General features: G+C 35.0%; 3 protein-coding genes across 3 annotated transcripts in view; 1 reads left to right on the forward strand and 2 right to left on the reverse strand.

Annotated features, from left to right (window-relative positions):
- Positions 1 to 311: 311 nt before the first annotated feature.
- On the reverse strand, positions 312 to 2919 carry LOC109852798 (glutathione S-transferase-like). The gene is made up of 4 exons (XM_020424294.1): positions 2758 to 2919; positions 1341 to 1477; positions 807 to 974; positions 312 to 699 (listed from the first exon to the last, which is right to left on the reverse strand). Exons 2-4 carry the CDS (start codon positions 1471 to 1473, stop codon positions 389 to 391), a joined length of 612 nt encoding a protein of 203 aa, XP_020279883.1. The 5' UTR covers positions 1474 to 1477; positions 2758 to 2919; the 3' UTR covers positions 312 to 388.
- Positions 2920 to 3398: 479 nt separating this feature from the next.
- On the reverse strand, positions 3399 to 6477 carry LOC109852815 (glutathione S-transferase-like). Its single transcript, XM_020424325.1, has 4 exons — positions 6370 to 6477; positions 4257 to 4393; positions 3988 to 4155; positions 3399 to 3858 (listed from the first exon to the last, which is right to left on the reverse strand). The coding sequence occupies exons 2-4, from the start codon at positions 4387 to 4389 to the stop codon at positions 3551 to 3553; spliced, it is 609 nt and encodes a 202-aa protein (XP_020279914.1). The 5' UTR covers positions 4390 to 4393; positions 6370 to 6477; the 3' UTR covers positions 3399 to 3550.
- A 1039-nt stretch (positions 6478 to 7516) lies between these two features.
- LOC109852797 (arf-GAP with coiled-coil, ANK repeat and PH domain-containing protein 2) overlaps positions 7517 to 11298 on the forward strand; it is a 4902-nt gene continuing 1120 nt past the window's right edge. Inside the window, 9 exon segments of the mRNA XM_020424293.1 lie at positions 7517 to 7780; positions 8038 to 8095; positions 8245 to 8303; positions 8520 to 8693; positions 8787 to 9431; positions 9549 to 9728; positions 9821 to 9927; positions 10016 to 10199; positions 10313 to 11259. Coding sequence (XP_020279882.1) covers positions 7728 to 7780; positions 8038 to 8095; positions 8245 to 8303; positions 8520 to 8693; positions 8787 to 9431; positions 9549 to 9728; positions 9821 to 9927; positions 10016 to 10199; positions 10313 to 11259 — 2407 coding nt within the window. The 5' untranslated portion in view covers positions 7517 to 7727.

Consider the following 11298-nt stretch of genomic DNA (forward strand, 5'->3'; position numbering starts at 1 on the left):
AATATATATATATATATATTAATATATATATATATTATATATTAATATATAATATATATATACAGGGTGTCCGACAATTACTTTAAAATCTCTCGCAGGCAAATAGAAGGAGTAAAACTAAGTCGAAAAGTTCTGAACCATTTTTTTCTATTACATATAATATAAAGGAGTAATTATTGAACAAATCAAGCCAATCAGCGCCGACTTTTAGCCGAACGCACGTCAGTGAACCACGCATTTGGTGTGCGTGAGCGCTCCGCGCGGCTCACTGACGCGATATAAAACAAGAAATAGTAGTTACATGTGCGTTTGTTGAATTTATTGTTATAAAAACATTACAGTAAATATACAGTAAAATATAAAAGTGTTTTGCGTTCTATAATAAAAATTAATAAACATCTGGCGGACGTGTCTCGATCCATTTTTTAATAGCGGGTAAATCCAAAACTTTCTCTTTAAGTTGTTTCAAATTCTCATATTTGTCGATGATATCCTCATCGTTCATCATAAGATTGAAGTAATCCAAAAGAGCGACAAAAGTAAGATCGGCCCAGCTTAGTTTTCCCCCGACAAAGTAGCCTCCATTTTTCTGCACTTGATCATCCAAACGTTCCAGGTAATACGGTACCAATTCCTTGGCTACTTTCAATTTTTCTTCTCTGGAGACCGCGTTAGTCTCGTAGAAATAAGCTGCTATTTCTAATAACAAAACAAATTTGTAAAATGTTCTTTCAAGGCTGATCAAGATATTTTATCATTACAACAATTACAACGAGTACAAGAATAAAACAAAATAAGCTACTGACTTTCGCGCATGTCGTGTATCGTATCAACAGCGACATCGATTTCGAGAGATTCCCAATCATCTTTGCCGGCAAGACCGTATCTCGTAGCCAAGTAGCGACAGATAGCAACGGATTGCCATACTAGCTTTCCGTCTACTTCAAGTACAGGCACCTGACCAAATGGCAGAGCTGTAAATAACATTAAATTGTTTTTCAACTTTTTTTAAATATTCGATAACTAAAAACAGAATTTTAAATATTTGATAAATAAAAGAATAAAACTAAATTATTTAAAAAAAAAACAAACATTTGCAAAGCAGAATAAAATATATTTTATATTATACAATATAGGAAAAAATGTTTACATAAAATTTGTACATGTATTAAAATAAATATTAATTAAAACGGACGAAACGACGAAAATTTTGTTCATTTCCTTCCGCTCCGCGGAAAGGAAGAGAGCACTTCGATAACTCGAAACCTCCACAACTCAAAGATTTTAGCTCTTCTCTTGAGATTCGACTGTATTTCTTTATGTTTTGTAGATGTACGTACTCGGTTTGATCGCCTGCCAATTTGCTCGGTCAAAGCGATCATCAATGAACTTCTCTCCACCATAACTGAACAGAAAGCGTATAGGCTCGGCTAATGCCTTGCTAGGGAAATAAGTTAGCTTGTAGACCGGCATAACGCTGTAATAAATATGAACCAGTTCGTTACATACCAACTCATTGCCGTATTATCGCGTGTCGTCAATCGAAACATTGCACGTCTCTTGGTGAACTTTCACAGATAATATTATCTACAGGAGGTGTCCCAATTAAAAGTGACACAGCAAAAAAAATCTTGTAGACTGATTTAAAAAAAAAAAAATAAGCCGACACACATATCTTCCAGTATTTTGAGTAATTCAAATGGCACTTGCGTTGTTCTCTCTGTAGATTAAGATTCCGAAATAAAAAATGTGGATTTACGATATGAAAAAAGAAGTTGACCTTGAAATGACCTTAAAAAAAACGCTCACGCGGTAAAAAAACTAATAGTGCCACTTGAATCCGCGCTTAAAATACTGGAAGATATGTGTCGACTTATTTTTTTTTTTAAATCATTTGTCTCCGCAAGATTTTTGCCGTGTCAACTTAAATGGGACACCCTGTATATTAGAGAACTCTTTACTATTTATTATTTTATAATTGTATTTAGTAGTATATTTGTTATACTTTTAGTAATTACGACTCTTTTTTTATTATATTTTATTTTTAACAAAGAAAAAGAAAGGAAAGAAAATTGTTTAGTTGTTATTATACAACCGAATCTGCAACGTTTACATTTGATACCGCTTCTCGACTCCGCAACTTTGCAAAGTGAATGTGCTTTTTTTTTTATCTCCTGATAACGTAACTGTAGTTATGAGAAAGATCGATCTTTATCAATTGACTCAGATACTCGACGTATAAGTACGCGTGCTTAAAAAAATAATTTACAACATTATATTAAATAAAATGTACAAAGAACTTTATATTTGCTCTTTCTGAGCAAATATAGATTTATTTTTTCAGATTTATATCTCAGATTTCTAATAGTTTCCACATCGACAATATTGCTTTAAAGATTTTTTGTACATAGACCCGTTGTTTTGTACAAAAGTATTAGCGCATTGTAAAATTTAAGAAATAATAATAATAAATATATAAATTGTACAGATTGTATAATTATCGATTGTATACGGAGTTTGTGTGGTATTCATCTATATATTAAGAAATAAAATTGTAACGTTTACGGATCTGTGCCAAACAGATTTGCTGTAGAACTGAACATACTGAAGAACTAGAGAAAAAAAAAAAATATATATATATATATATAATATAATATATATATATATATATTTTTTTGATATTTTAATATATATATATTTAGATATTTATATATTTTTAGATATTTTAATATATGTATTTAGATATTTTCTACTTACATTTTCTCGAGTCACAAATTCTTTGCAGAAGATGGAAAGGATTTTGCGCACTAACCACGCAAAACACTATCTTGCATTGTGTATAATCTGGTTATTGCATGCGACTTTATAGTTCTCTTCCACATCTCAGGCTGCGTTCTGATATTCATTGCCAGTACCGGAAATGTATAGCACACGTGACGTGTATACTGGCAGCGAAACGCAGCCTCAATATCCCCACTTCATTTCTCATGATATCATCAGAAAATACGAGAAATACGTATCATCGTCTCTTGCGCCAAGTTACATATACTCAGAGAGACTGGTACTGACAGTGAGATAAGTCTAAATCAAAACTATTACTTTTTACAATATTTATAAAAAAGTATTTAAAAATTACGCAATAAAGCTGGTCCTCTAGTTTTTCTATTCGAATCTCAAGAGTTGTAAGTCGGTATTCACACACCGCAATCAAATATTATAATCAATATTGTCCTGTAAGTTCATCTTTATTAAGTTTAATAAAACAAAAAAATATCAAATATACTCTTGTGTTTATTTTATATTATTTATAAATTATTCTCGAACTCTCTTAAAACTGTAAATATTCTTACAAACTATCTATATATTCCTTATTAATGAATAAAATTGCGACAAATAGATGTTTTTTCTTTTTCTCTGTTTTTTATTCACAATTCAGATTACATGTCAAAATAATCGATGATTACTTTATTGTGATGCAACTTTTAATTAGAAATATAGAAGATATAAAAAAATTTTTTTTCTGAAAACAAAAAGGTAAAAGACAATAAAATTACATATCGCTTTGCGGACGTTTCTCGACCCATTTCTTGATAGCGGGTAAATCCAAAACTTTTTGTCTGAGCTGTTTCAAATTATCATATTTTTCAATAATATCGTGACCCATCATGTAGTTCAAGTAATCCAGAAGAGCGACAAAAGTAAGATCGGCCCAACTTAGTTTTCCGCCGACAAAATAGCCGCCGTTCTTCTTCACCTGAGCATCCAAACGTTCCAGATAGTACGGCACCAATTCCTTGGCCACTTTTAATTTCTCTTCTTTAGTCTCCGCGTTGGTCTCATAGTTGTAAGCTGCAATTTCTAATAACGACAAAAAGATAACTTATGAGATATACAATTTCATTCAATTACTTAGAAATATAATTTTCAAGACTGGCCAATATATCTTTTCTTGGAAAATCACTGAACAAACACACACGCGTTACTCACTTGCACGCATATCGTGTATGGTATCAACAGTGACATCAATCTCGAGAGCTTCCCAATCGTCTTTTCCGGCAAGACCGTATTTCTTACCCAAGTAACGACTGATTGCGGTAGATTGGCATACCTTCTTTCCATCTACTTCAAGTACTGGCACTTGACCAAAAGGCGTAGCTGTATGTACAAATATAAATAACATTAAAGCATATAAATAAAAAAACTCGTTAATTATCGCGTTAATATTCTATGTGTTCGTAGAATTTTTTTGTACACACTTGGCTTGATTTTCGGCCAATCTTCTCGGTCAAAGCGATCATCAACGAATTCCTCTTCACCATAACTGAACAGGAAGCGTATGGGCTCGCCCAACGCTTTGACGGGAAAATAAGTCAGCTTGTAAGAAGGCATAATGCTACGACAAAAACATACCAATTCATTAAGTAATTGCGGATCATATCCTTAATTGTTTATTGTATAACACATATACTTTTAGAGGCAAATTGTGTGAAAATATTGCACAAAAATGGCATCACGAATAACGACAATCCCGCAATAATTGCACCAAGATGATACGCCATAACGCAACAGTTTTTTGTCGAAATAAAATTTTGTAAATAATATTTGTCAAAAATTGCAAAAAAGTCGTTACGCATTTTCAATGTTTTTACATCTATTTCCTAAAATATATCTGTATAATATAATTAATTGCAAATTACAATTTTGGTGCAAGATTTCGTCGCATTATTTTATAAATGTTTTCCTATCAAGGTAGATATACATTCCCGGTAAGTTATTTAAAAAATGTTTATTAAAACTCTATACGACGTATTTATTTACTTTGTTTTTTATTATTTCTATTATTTTATAGTTTTATTATTTTATAATTCTATCTTTATAGGTCTTTTATAGAGTTTTATAGTTTTTTTTATAGTTTTATTTTTTATTTTTTACATTATTACTATTTATTACATCTGGTTACCGGTTTTTGATCTGACAGTGACTTGCAAATTTAATTATCTGATAACATGTAAAATTTTACACACGTCTACGTGTGATTGTGTACATATAAAGCTTTTTTAACGTAAGCCAAAGTCTGAAGGTAGACTTGAACCAATCTGAATAAAAAAAAAGTATCAGTACAATACTTTCTTCTCTCTCTCTCTCTTACTAAGTTAATAATTAGTTATTAATTTAGTCAATAATAATTATTAATTAATATAACTACTTAATTAAAATAATTATATTAACTTAATAAATATTGCAGATTTTTTTAAAAATACCTTTTAATTATTTAATTTATTATACCTTTTACTTAAGTTATTAATTAATTAAAATAAAAAATAATTGTTATTAATTTAATGCGAGCCAACAAATACAGGGAAAGCAATGATCCAAACTCTATAGGCGTGTACGAAACCATATAAATTTTCTGAAAATCGATATCAATTAACAAATCAATATCAGCTGTGATAACGCGAACTGTGCCATGTCGCTCGCTGTATTACTCCGCCCTGCGCCTCTTGTTGCTAAGAGATCGTATGAAGTATAAGCTATGTATCTGAATTGAAAATTATATGGTTTTACGTTTATCCACGCGCTACACAGTCCATCGCTTTCCACGCTCATTGACTTACATTTTAATTAATAACTTAATAAATATTGTAATTTTTGCAAACTAGTGTATATAACTTCGAGTTCTTGATCCAACCTACTTTCACCCTTCCGCTTTTGTCACAAAAAGTTTTAGACACCGTATATATGTGTATATATACGATTCTATCTGTTGCTCTTTGGAAGATTTTCTCTCACAAAATCGCTTATAAAACCTACAAATTGTTTAGCATTGATTCTGAAAACACAGATGTGGTTCACAGAGAGATTATTACTTTTGAAGATGAGATTATTTTCGAAAATCTTTCGGGAGTCCAAAAATAATTGTAATAAAGGTCAAACGACAAGTAATGATCTCATCCTTGATTGTTGTGCAACCGTTTTTTTTTAAAGTTCATCTCCGGCTGTACAAAGGATACACGCTGATCGGTTGGATCAGCGAATATTTTTGAACAATTTTCGATGTGTGTGTGTTTTACATTTTCTTTATTATTATCTGTTAATTGAACAAATATACAACTCCGATTGGATTCCTTGGCGTCAGGAGAATCCAATCCACGGATTTTAATCCTATTATCAAAAAGACGTAAGGAATGGCGTACGGACCAGCTTCGCAGGTCCACCGAGCCAAAAGATCACCAAACCAAACTGTTGAGTTTTCTAAATGCGTTCGTTATATTTGAGAAAAGCACAATATTGCAGCGTTCGCATAAATTATCAGACGCACTTGGATACTACGTATGGAAATGAGAGAATATACAGTTTTTATGTACTTACATTTTTCTCGAATCGAATTATATATGGAAATAAACGTGGATGCTGTTGCCTACCGGTCGCCGGCCAACACTCTACTAGCGTTATTGCACTACCACTTGGGAACTTATATACACGTATACGCGGGGTTGTACACGTATTATACGCGACGTATTTTACTATTGTATTATACTTACGGGCTGTGTTTCAAAATTCACTGCCAGCGCTAAAAATCTATAGTTTAAGTCACGTATATTATAAAATTTTAGCACTGGCAGCGTGCTGGCAGCAATTCTGGAACGCAGCTTATGTATATAAGAAGTGTTCACAATTGAAACAGAAAAATATATCTCTCTTTGTCGATCCTCCTCGCGGTCCCAGGCAGAGTTGCAAGCAGAGTTGCAAGATCGAGCAGAGAGCAACGAGAGATCGAAGCGGTGGGGACACGCGCACAAGCGAGAACCGCCCTCCGTGTGCGCACACGAATCGCAGTTCTTGCTTGTGGGCGTGTCCCCACCGCTTCGATCTCTTGTTGCTTTCTGCTCGATCTTGCAACTCTGGGTTACGTTCCAAAATCCTACCTTGATAACCAAAAACTATAGTACACGTGACGTAAAATATAGCATTTTAATAACCAAGGTAGGATTTTGGAACGTAACCCTGGTCCCAGGGCCTCTCTCTCTCCGTGGGTGCGTTCAGACAACTCAACAGTTGCACAACTCAACGGTTGAGAGATAATCACTTCTGATTGGATCGTACTTTTGGAACCAAAGCAGATTTTGAAGAATAGTCCTATCATAAGCGATGATCTCTCAACCGTTGAGTTGTCTGAACGCACCCCATGGTTTACGTTCCAAAATCCTACCTTGGTTACTAAAATGCTATATTTTACGTCACGTGTACCATAGTTTTTGGTTATCAAGGTAGGATTTTGGAACGTAACCCATGAGTATAAGGCCTGTTCTACAATACAGTCGCAAGCTGTAAGTCGTAAAAAAATCGACCAATCACAGATAAATCACAGAAGAATAATCGATTGTGATTGGTCAATTTCTTACGACTTACAGCTTACGACTGTATTGTCAGAACAGGCCTAATCTCTATGGGAGCTTTTTTTTTGGACAATGCTCTCTCTTTTTACCTTCGTGTTGAAACTACACGTTTTCACGGATCTAGCTTATCTTCTTGTTCCGTGACACAAGTCATTTGACAGAACGCGTTTTATATATATTATAACGCGTGTGATTATTTTTTTTTTATTACGTCAAAGTGGCGATCGACGTGTTGTTTCATGGAAAATATCGTGCGCGTAGTCTCGAGACTTGTAGTTGAATGAAATTTGGACTCGAAGAGATTCCGAGAAAAAAAACGAAGAGTACAAAATGAAGCCTTTGATTGAATTCGACGAGTGTTTACGAGATACACCGAGATTTCGGTAAGACTTTTCTCTCGGGCGGCTCCGCAGCCCAATTAATTACTCGTTTTGCAATGAAGGAAAAAAAATAACAGATTGTTAATATATATATTCTATATATTTTTTATACCACTACTTGACTGCGTTTTTAATTTATATTTCGTTGTTTTTAACCATATCGGGGTACTGTACGTAAATAAAATTTTTGTATATAAAGCACATATGAAATATGTAAAAAAAATACACACATTTATGTAAAATACATATTAACGTTGTAGATCCTGCATTGAAGAGGCGGAGAAAAATATAGATCAACTTGAACAAAAGTTGGACAAGGTATTAAAAAAACTGTAACGATATGTATGTCTTATTTGTGCTGTCAGTTGAAGTTTTAAAATATAATAACTTTACCCTAAGGTGTTAAAATATTGTCATGGCAATATTGTTTAATTTATTCTCTGAGATTTTATTTTGTGATCACACAGGTATTAAAGAATTGCTATCTAACTGTTGATACCGGAAAAGCCTTTGTTATACAGCAGAAGTAAGTTTGATCTATTTATTTATTATAATTGCACTATACAACGTGTCAAAATATGAAAATAAATATAATATATTAAAAGATTTTAAGAAAAATGATTGAAAATAATATATAAAACATTTTGTAATAATAAAGAATAATTAGATCAATTTAATAGAAAATGTAATGTGCATATGAAGAAGAAATTGTTACACTAATAATATTACTTCTCTGCCCCAGCCAATTTACTAATAGTCTGTGGGAGTTATCTACTTACTTCAGCGATGATCCAGAAATAATGGCATATTTGAACAAACTTATTCACGCTTTGCAAGAAATGAACAAATATCATAGTATTTTGTTAGAACAAGCTTCCAGGACTGTGATGAAAGATCTTAATAATTTTATTAAAACGTAAGTCGCAGTGGACGTAAGTCCCGTCCGCATCAAAGTGATAAAATTTATTTTCCACTCACTTTCAAATTTTGTTTTTTTTTTTTTTTTTAGTGACATCAAGAAGGTGAAGGAGTCGCGGCATTATTTTGAACGAATTTCCGGAGATCTCGATATTGCGCTGAATAGGAACTCGCAAGTACCAAAAACCCGGCCTGCGGAATACGAAGAGGCGTCTAACATCCTATCGGCCACTCGATCGTGTTTTCGACACACCGCGTTGGATTATATTCACACGCTGACGATGCTCCAAGCGCACAAACGACACGAGATATTAGGCACGTTGCTGAGTTACATGCACGCGTGTATCACTTACTACCACCAGGGTAGCGATCTCGCTCAAGATTTAGATCCGTTTCTGAAAGATCTCGATGAGAATTTAGTTAGTATGAGAAGCGATTCGAATAAGCTTGAAAAGGAGATGGAAAATCGTCATCTTTATGTTAACAATCGAGATCTGATTCCTTCCCCGGTGCCTGGAAATCCCAGAATGGAAGGTTACTTGTTTAAAAGAACCAGCAACGCTTTCAAGACCTGGAACAGAAGATGGTTCTGCTTGAAGGATCACCAACTGGTTTATCGGAAACGAACGGGTGACGAGGATTACACAATTATGGAGGAAGATCTACGATTGTGCACCGTAAAACCTGTGGTCGATTGCGATCGGAGAAACTGCTTCGAAGTTTTAAGCCCGACGAAGTAAGATTTTTTATTTCTTTGTTTTGCGCACAACACAGTGTGCGCGAGTGTCTAAAAATAATTTTAATAACCCGCTTAATTAAATTGTAATGTAACATGTTGCTTTAATTCGTATAGAAGTCACATGTTGCAAGCGGACAGCGAGGAAACATATTTAGCATGGGTAACCGCGATGCAGCAGGCTATTGGTGCTGCGATTCAGAGAGGTATGAGCATAAGCTCAACCGTTAATCCGCACGAATTGCAATCCCGTGATAACAAGGGTCTGGTGAGGCCGATAACGAAACCAAGATCGAGGTAAGATCTCGTTGATTCTTACGTTGCAACCGATTCGACTTTGTCAAAAATATTGTATAAATTTTATTTAAAAATTATCCACGAAATTTCAGAGTGTGGGAACAATTGTTAAAGATCTCAGGTAACGACATTTGCTGCGATTGCGGTCACGATAATCCAAAGTGGGCCAGTATTAATTTAGGCATTACGCTCTGCATAGGTAAGTTTTTTTTTTTTTTTTTCAAAATTTATTGCTACCGATGTGTTATACAACATGACGCGTCACACACGGTTTGGTATTTGCGTAGCATGTTCGGGCGTACACAGAAGTCTCGGTGTGCACTACAGCAAAGTTCGTTCTTTGACTTTGGACGACTGGGAACCGGAGATACTGAAAGTAATGGCGGAATTGGGTAATTCCGTGGTGAATAGCATATACGAAGCTCTGCCTGTAACTCCCGATATTATCAAAGCCACACCAAACTGCAACGGGTAATAATTGAGAAGAATTATACAAAACATTCGATCGACTTGTCTCGCACGTTCACTTGTGGCGACAATAAAAATTTTTTTATTGACTTTTGTCTTTTTTTTTTTTTTTTCAGAAACGTTCGGGAAACTTGGATAAAATTGAAATACGTGGATCGAAAATTCGTGAAACTTCTGACCGACGTGATGCCAATCGAGCATCATGCCAGTCGGGAGCAGATGCGTTTTCGAAAATGGAGCGTGCGTAAATTACGACGCAGACCGCGCAGTCGTGATAAAATCGATAGCGACAATCGGGCCAAATCGATGGCGTTGTTATCCGTGAAGGAGGGCCATCATTTGTCAAGTTCGGACGACAGCAAGGACACGTCGATCGATAGTCTGAATTCGGTTGGAAAAGCGAAGAAAACGGAAAGAAATTCAGTGAGCTCGGACGACAGCTCTAATGTAGATTTAAAAAACAATTCCACTCTCTACGGAAAGATTTTGAATCGTTCGCAGAACGATCTGAATGTTAAGAACGTCGCGATTCACAGCGAACTTGCTAACTTCGAAGTTACGCAAGATGTCGATCCGTCATCGAGCGAACAAAATTCGAGTACATTGAACAAGCTCTCGGTCAGTCAATTGGATGATGGTTCAATTAGCAACACCAAAGACGAAGAGAATAAAATTACTTCCGTAAGCAAAGACTGTGGATCGGATAAAAATTGCAACGAAAAAACGGAATTGGTGGACGTGCTGATGTTTGGCTGCGACGTACCGAAACTCGCTATAGACGACAATCTGGAATTGAGTTCCGATCAAGATTCAACGGCCGGCGAGGATGAGGAATTCACCGACGAGGAGGACATAGAGAATCTGCATCCTGAGATGTTGCTTTACAAAGCGGCCGCGGCGCACAATTTGCCCGTGATGTGCGCGGCGTTGGCAGCCGGTGCCGACAAATTGTGGTCTAACGTTAACGACAAAAGCCGCAACGCTCTGCATCAAGCGATAATAAGTGTTCGTAACGTTTTTGATTTATTCTCTTTCTCGTAAAAGTTTGCGCGCGCGCGAAGAGAGAAATACGAGATGATAACTTGCGTTTTTTTTTTTTTTT

Source organism: Pseudomyrmex gracilis, unplaced genomic scaffold, assembly GCF_002006095.1.
Source record: "Pseudomyrmex gracilis isolate BER0280 unplaced genomic scaffold, ASM200609v1 scaffold_36, whole genome shotgun sequence".
Lineage (NCBI taxonomy): Eukaryota > Metazoa > Arthropoda > Insecta > Hymenoptera > Formicidae > Pseudomyrmex > Pseudomyrmex gracilis.

Coding starts and splice junctions, on each gene's coding strand:
- LOC109852815 (XM_020424325.1), bottom strand. CDS start 4,389: ATGCCTTCTTACAAGCTGACTTATTTTCCCGTCAAAGCGTTGGGCGAG. Junction 4,156..4,256: donor TTGGCCGAAAATCAAGCCAA/GTGTGTACAAAA, acceptor TTGTACATACAG/CTACGCCTTTTGGTCAAGTG. Junction 3,859..3,987: donor CATACACGATATGCGTGCAA/GTGAGTAACGCG, acceptor TGTCGTTATTAG/AAATTGCAGCTTACAACTAT.
- LOC109852798 (XM_020424294.1), bottom strand. CDS start 1,473: ATGCCGGTCTACAAGCTAACTTATTTCCCTAGCAAGGCATTAGCCGAG. Junction 975..1,340: donor TTGGCAGGCGATCAAACCGA/GTACGTACATCT, acceptor TGTTATTTACAG/CTCTGCCATTTGGTCAGGTG. Junction 700..806: donor GATACACGACATGCGCGAAA/GTCAGTAGCTTA, acceptor TTTTGTTATTAG/AAATAGCAGCTTATTTCTAC.